We start from the raw sequence: 7,629 nt of genomic DNA, 5'->3' as shown, positions 1-7,629 counted from the left end.
ATCGTTCTTGGAACTGTTTTTTGCCGAAAAAAGTAACATTTTTGAGCGTGGAATCATGAAATTGCCTGAAAGATGGCAAAAGGTAATAGATTGAAATGGACAATATAGTAATACAGAGTAATACAGTTTCTGCTTCCCATGAAAAAGTCACCTTTCATTTACCCTGAAAAAGATGCAATTAGTTTTTGGCCAACCCAATATTAGTAGCACGTTTTAGGTCAAAATTTCCAGCATTCAGGAAGATTCTCTTCTGTGCACTGAAACTATAATTCTTTTTAATAAAATTATTTTCCAAATTAAAGTTTTTCAGAGCTAGAAGGAATTGGACTTTCAAATTATGTGGTGAATTATTGTGATAAATGTTTGTACAGTGTCACCTATTTGAATATTAGTTTTAGAAGAATGTAAAAAATTGACCGATTAGGCTAATAGACCCAATAGACCCATATATTTATTTTTAATTTCTCAACCTTACTTTGCCTTTTTTTTTTTTTTTTTCTAATATCAGTTTTCTCTAAATGTACTCCTTGTCATTTATATCCAAGTTTTACTTGATTCATTAGTTATCTTACCTGGCATCTCTCTTGTGTAGGTTTTTCTGTTTTGTTTTGTTTTAAATGAAATACTGCTTTAAATGTCTTAATTTGCTCTGTCAATGCCTTGTTAGTGCAGCTTTTCTTATTTCTGCTTTAACATATAGTCCATATGTTTGAATATCTGTGTGAGAAGATACCTTTGTTATTCTCAGCTTTGTTCTTATTTTGAAATCCTCACCCTTTTAGCCCTTTGCAGAGTAGTGGGACTATTTAAAAAAAATGCTCAAATCTGAATGTAGTACTTCAGATTATATTGCAAAGTTATAGTACCATGTTTATTCATGGCTTTTTAGTTTTCCATAAAGTACCCTACTATTTATTTTACATTTGTGTATAAATAGGTGGTTTCAGAGCTCTCTCTGCAGCATCCCTAGAAGCTGGCATGTTTCATGAGACTAAAAAAAAATTTTATAAAATTTTATTCTCAGACTTATCTAAATTTATATCTTGCTGGAGTAATCTATATTGTTCCATACAGCCAGCTCCCATGAAATGAGTGCCATTGAATGAGGGCTTTTTCTTTCATCTTATCTGGTGTATCACCAGTTAGGCTACCAGTATACTTTGTCACTAGTCGCAGTGGCCATTTCGTAATTAGTAGAACAAAGAACTTCTAAAGCTGATAATTGCATTATATCCCTACAGTTTTTAAGTAACCCAAAGATACCATTTCATATTGTTCAGTGGTTCCAGTTTCATTGATTAAAACACTTCCAAAAGGGCTTTGTGGTCTTTCTCTTTTTGGTAACAAAGCCATCATCTTGGTAACTTAATTAAACCTTTTGTGAACATTTAAGTATACAAGATCTACCATATTTTCTTTCTTTCAGACGTTCTGCTTTTTTCTTTTAACTATTCCTTGATTTTCTTTTTTCTGTTGAATCTTAAATAAAGCAGTCCCTTTTCAGATCCTTCCTTGCATCCTAAATGATGTTGGAGCAATGTATATCATGGGCTGAGGTATTTATTTATATGAATAACAGAGAGGGTACTAGCAATTAATGGAAATAATACGGAAGAACATTTCACATTCCTTTAGTCAGGTTTTTTAAAGCAAAATAATTTCCATTTTAAGTTTTAGGTATGATAAAAATAACATAATTACTAAACATCTAATGCTTTTAAGATTTTTTTTTTTATACTTAGTTTTTCTTTTAAAGAGTAGATCCCAAATAATACGTAACCATTAAAATTTACAAGAAACTAAGTTTGAATGTTTCTACTCGGTTAAAGTGGATTTTTGTGTTCCTTCTGTGTTGTGTTCTCTCTGCTGGTGCACTGTGTCCAACCATCCTTCCTTCAGGATTTAATTTGGGGGATATGCGTTTTTCCAGTGTTACCTTAAATAAAGAAGTACTACGCATTGCATAATCTGCAATGCATTTGAAAATAACCTGAGAGCTAAAGTATAATATGCTCTTGATCTTCATAATGGGTTGATGCCCTAATCCTAATTGAATGGCTTTTATTGAACTTTTACATTTGTTGTTCAAGTGTTTAAACTTTAAATGGCATGTGTGACATTGAAGCTACTTTAAGGAAGTGTCTTGCTCACCTGGTCAAACACCCATTCCTCACTGCATTTTGCCAATTCAATCCATTTTAGATGTAACCTCGGGTATGGTGAAAGACCCACCGGACGTCTTGGACAGACAAAAATGCCTTGATGCTCTGGCTGCTCTACGCCACGCTAAGTGGTTCCAGGTTCGGAACATCATTTTACTTTCTTCTTGTAGCCTTATGAGAGATTAGTTCAGTTGCAATATAAATGTTTAACTGTGTTGAAAACACTCAGCATTGTTCATGCTAAGGTTGAGTATGGAGAAACTGCTTTATGCGGTTTTTGCTCATTTGACATGATTTTTTTTTCTGGTCATTGAGAAAGCAATGTTGAAAGCTTGACTTGCTTGTGGTGATTATACGTTGTATATTTGATATATATTCCATAAGGCTGCAGAGTAACTTTGCTTTAAATAATAGAATATGTTTAAAGCTTTGTGTTTAGATTTAAGACTTTTTTTTCCCTATTTCTTTAAGTGTACTAAGTGTTAGGGAATGAAAGGTGAGAAGCAACTGTTTGGTTTAGTGACTTTGCATTCTGGCAAAGGCACAATAAAGAAACCTAAGGCTGCAGAGTAACTTTGCTTTAAATAATAGAATATGTTTAAAGCTTTGTGTTTAGATTTAAGACTTTTTTTTCCCTATTTCTTTAAGTGTACTAAGTGTTAGGGAATGAAAGGTGAGAAGCAACTGTTTGGTTTAGTGACTTTGCATTCTGGCAAAGGCACAATAAAGAAACCAAACAGATTCCCTTGACCTTTCAGTCTCTATTTCTTAGACCTTTATTTTATTCTTTCTTATTTCTAATATAGAAAGACACTGCATTTATTGTTACAAGTGAACATAGGTCAAAGTGTACAGGGGATCAAGAAATATTATTCTTGTATAACCTGTGCACTTTGACTTCTGCCACCTTAAATTACTAACCCTGTATAAAATACTGCTGTAAATGGCAGCTCATGGAATAACATAGAATTATTTGTTTTAATCTTGTATCTGAGCTTCCATTGAACAGTGGTGTTTTAGTCTTTCAACAAGTCCTATTTGCTGTAGATGCTGGGATTAATTAATTAATTTGGTTTTGTATTGCTCTCAAGGCTAGAGCTAATGGTCTGCAGTCCTGTGTGGTTATCATACGTATTCTTCGTGACCTCTGTCAACGGGTTCCAACTTGGTCTGATTTTCCAAGCTGGGTGAGTAATAATAATCTGAATGAATCTTTTTAATGCATATGGTACTGCAAGTAAAGCGTAGGAAAGAATTACTACAGTTTTAAAATGTAGACTTTTTTAAAGGAGTAATGTAGGGTTTTGTTTGGGGTTTTGTTGTTGTTGTTTTTTACCCCCCAACAAATGATCCAGATTCCCTCTAAATATTTAATTTTCTGAGGTTTTGTCATTTGGAGATGATTTTTTTTTTCCAAATGGAGTTTTGTTTTTCTTTTCAATTATTTCTGGGTAGCATTCTTATTCTAGATTTTAACTTTTTTTTCCCTTTACTCTGTATAAAAGAATATTTTTTTTTCTTTCTAACCACCTACTCTGAATTGCTTGGACTTTACTGAAACTGATTGAAAATAATGTCAGCTATGCCCAGATAGCTCTGTGATAACAGGCTACTTGAAAGAATAAATCACAGTAATTCTTATGTTCATTAATGTGTCTTTTCTGCAAGATGGAATACTACAGTACTAGTCTGTGGATGTGTCCATTAGCATTTTAATCAGTGTCACTTAGAAACAGTCTAGGTTGTACTGCCTCTCTCAATTCTTGCAGCCGAGTGTTCCTGGAGCATTCCTTTTACATTGACTATCTTAAATGATACCCTCCAGGAGTGCAACTTTTGCTCCAAATATTAACAGATGTTAAATCTGGGGATTGGATAAATTTAGTCTGAAACAAAATCTCTAAAATATGTATATGTGGAGGTAAACTCAGCTGTGATTGTTTTGTTTCATAGACCAAATCCTGTTAGGCTGTGCTGCTTCCTAATGTAGACTTTTCCGTTTTGGCAGGAAGAGTGCTAACGTTGTCATGACAGTTACAGTAGTTGGTATTATTTCCATGATAAATGTTTTACAACTGTACTAAGCTTGCAGACAATTATTAAATTACTTCTGATAATATTTAGTGCTTCTGGAAAAAATGTGGAGCAGTTATTTCTGTTTTCTAAGTATTTAAAGTAAAAAAAAAAGTCTAGTTTCCATGTTATACTTCATGAAAGATATACTGTACAGAGATAGCTGAAAAGAAGCTAAATAGTATGTAAGTGCCCTCAATATCACTATGATGCTGATTTGCCAAAGAATAAACTCTGGCATACTTTTAGAAAAGCATCCTTGGAACTGTTGCAGCACACAGCAGGCACATAAATGAAGAACAAGGAATGTAATTTTTCATAATATCTGTTATAAGGCACAGTCAGAAGGGAAAAGATGTATGAAGCAGTATGTCAGGCCTACCTGTGTCTCAGTTCTCTCCAAAAGTGCTTCCTGGCTTGCTCCTGGTGCCTGATGCATTGCCAGTGACATGAATCAACATTGAAATCTGCGTAGTCAGTTGTTCTTTTGGCCTGTTGTCAATCTTACTGACAAAAACAATGACAGAATGAAAATGGTGATTTTAAATATACGTAATTTATGACAGTCACAGGTGAAATTTCATAGATTGAATAAATATATTTTTCTGGATACATAACTTCTCCTGACCTGTATGCTTGAAGCCTGTTACAAGCCAAAGAGCCTAAGTAGTTGTAATAATAGAAAATATTAGGAAGTCTAAACACAGACATTAGTATCAGCCTTTTTATGTACCTAAAAATAAAAACTAAATTAGAAGAATTTAATCAAGTTCCTACAAGTTAGAAAGAATGAATATTCAAGGTGATTTTTTTTTTTCAAGCTTAAAATTCAGCCTTTCATGCACGTGAACACCAAGGCATCATAATTCACATTTTCCTAGGATTAAGTTGTTGACTTTAGTGTATTGTATGAGGATCCAAAAGAACTAGACTTGAATAAATGCAATAACATTATGTGCTTTTTTTTCTTTCCTGCTGTATTTTACTTCATACTTGAAAACAACTAAATTACTGTTGCTAAAACTCAAAAGCTTGATCCTGAGTGATACCATGGAAGTACGGAAATACCATGCTGTCTCTGTTTAGTCAGTTTTATCACCTGATGACCCCTCCCCACCCAAGGAGTGGAATTGTGAAAAGTAAAGAAGACACTTGGGTTGAAATGGAAACAGATTTAATAAAATAATAAGAAACTAATATTAATACTAATATTAATATAAAGTACACAAAGTTATACTCAGCTCATATAGTGGTCGTGAGCTGCGTACTCCCATCAGTGAATGCTAGATGACAAACACTGCAAGCGCCGCAGCTTCAGCAAAAGCGCAATGGTCACAACAAACAGAAGAGTAGTCCTTGGGAGCAGAGTGATGGGTGAGACCCTCCAGGGATGACAACCATTAAGAAAAGAGAGAAGAAGGACCATCCTCAGCAAACTTTTCAATTTATAGTGAGTGTGATGTCTATGGTATGGAATTTTGTTGACCAGCTTGGGTCAGCTGCCCTGGCTTTTGTTCCTCCTAGCTTCCCTACCTGGCTAATTTGAAACTGCTAAAAGACCTTGATCTCTATGGCAACCTGCATACCAGTGCTGGCCATGAACTAAAGCAAAGTGTCTTATCAGCTTTGTTCCCACCAAATTGGGTGCTGCAGTCTTCTCAAAAATGCAGCTTTCCTGAATAGAAAATTGATTCTATCCCAGCAAAACCAGGACACATGCTCAAGAATTGAAATTTGTCAGTTAAATTGAGCTAAAAGAGAAGGGAAATGGGCACCCTTATTGAAGGATTGTAATCAGCACTGCCTATAGTTATTTGCATGCAAAAACCCCACCAAAAAATCAAGACATGCAATGTTTGAAAATGAAACTTGCCAAAGAGGTGGTATTGAAATATCCATTTAATGCTGAAAAAGCTAAGGAAAGCTATTCTTTACTTTTGCAAATATCTTAGATATGTTTTTCTGGAAAAAAAGTAGAGTAATAAAAGTAAACAATTGAAACATTCACAGAAAAAAATCAATATTTAAAATACAGCTAATCATTTAAATAATTTTAACTAATATGAAATAATGTGTAAATTTTAGAGAACTTGTTTATCATCAAGGGTTTTTTTATGCTTGTTTAACATCTGAGTTAATGTTTGCCTATATTCAGGAAAAAACTTGCTGTGAACTTCAATTTTGCTAAACTGAAGAACTAGTAACCACTTAAATGTTAAAAGATCATTAAATTTTTGATGCTTTAAACTTCTGTATTCTTGTAGAAAAAAATAATTTCTCTGTAGCATCCTGTTAATTTCATTAGATGAATCAAATTCATAATTTCATACTGCATGCTGTTTATTCATGTGGCTGATAGATTCCAGTGACCCACTATGTTTCATGCTCTTTTTAAAAGTGACTGGAGAAATTGTATACATGCACATGTATAATTCTCTATAAACTTCTACAAAAAATTTGGACAACTTGTGATGAGAAGAAGCATATCAGTAGTCAGTGTTATTCTTGCAGCAGCTTTGTTTTTATTCATCGTTATAAAATATCTATTTTTATTATTTTAACTGAAAGCGTTCTGTGATGTGTAATGTTCTTCAAAATTCCAGTATCACAAGTTCTACATTAAACAACAGTAGTAGCTTTTGTTGTTTTAATCAGTCTTCTTAATTGGCTGGATGTTCTTATTGTTGGTCTAGGCTATGGAGTTGCTTGTGGAAAAAGCAATTAGCAGCGCTACCGGGCCACAGAGTCCTGGGGATGCACTGAGAAGAGTTTTTGAGTGTATATCTTCCGGAATCATTCTTAAAGGCAAGCTGCATTTGATCAGTGTCTGTATACGTCTGTTTAGCTAATTGTAAAATCTGTAATCTTGGTTGAAATAAGGTAGAGATGTCCTACTAATTAGCCTAACCATTGTAGGTGGCCCTGGCCTTCTGGACCCTTGTGAGAAAGATCCTTTTGATACACTTGCTGTAATGACAGATCAGCAACGAGAGGATATTACTTCAAGTGCGCAGGTAAGGAAGAGTATGTGTGAAGTAACTAAGTTTATTATAGAATGTTTTTGGTTGGAAGGGACCCTTTGAGGGTCATCTAGTCCCACCCCCCCTGCAATAAGCAGAGACATCTTTAGCTAGATAGGTTGCTCAGAGCCCTGTCTAACCTGACCTTGAATGTTTCCAGGGATAGGACTTCTACCACCTCTCTGGACAACCTGTTCCAGTGTTTCACCACACATTGTAAACAAATTTCTTCCTTATATCTAATCTAAATCTACCCTCTTTCAGTTTAAACCATTACCCCTTGTCCTATCACAACAGACCCTGCTGAAAAGTCTGTCCCCATCCTTCTTATAAGCCCTCTTTAAGTATTGAAAGGCCACAATCAGGTCTCCCCA

At 34.5% G+C, this 7,629-nt stretch overlaps 1 protein-coding gene across 1 annotated transcript; it reads left to right on the top strand.

The window, feature by feature from the left end:
* Positions 1-2,202: 2,202 nt before the first annotated feature.
* Positions 2,203-7,249, top strand: LOC104539676 (zinc finger RNA-binding protein-like; the record flags this gene model as incomplete). Its single annotated transcript, XM_010183265.1, has 4 exons — positions 2,203-2,300; positions 3,254-3,349; positions 6,929-7,040; positions 7,152-7,249. Coding segments are annotated over 4 exons (404 nt in total), but the record flags the coding sequence as incomplete, so codon positions are not given.
* Positions 7,250-7,629: the final 380 nt, after the last annotated feature.

This window comes from Mesitornis unicolor, unplaced genomic scaffold (assembly GCF_000695765.1).
Source record: "Mesitornis unicolor isolate BGI_N332 unplaced genomic scaffold, ASM69576v1 scaffold18224, whole genome shotgun sequence".
Lineage (NCBI taxonomy): Eukaryota > Metazoa > Chordata > Aves > Mesitornithiformes > Mesitornithidae > Mesitornis > Mesitornis unicolor.
Note: the sequence above shows the minus strand (reverse complement) of the source record. Positions and strands in the feature narration are given on the sequence as shown.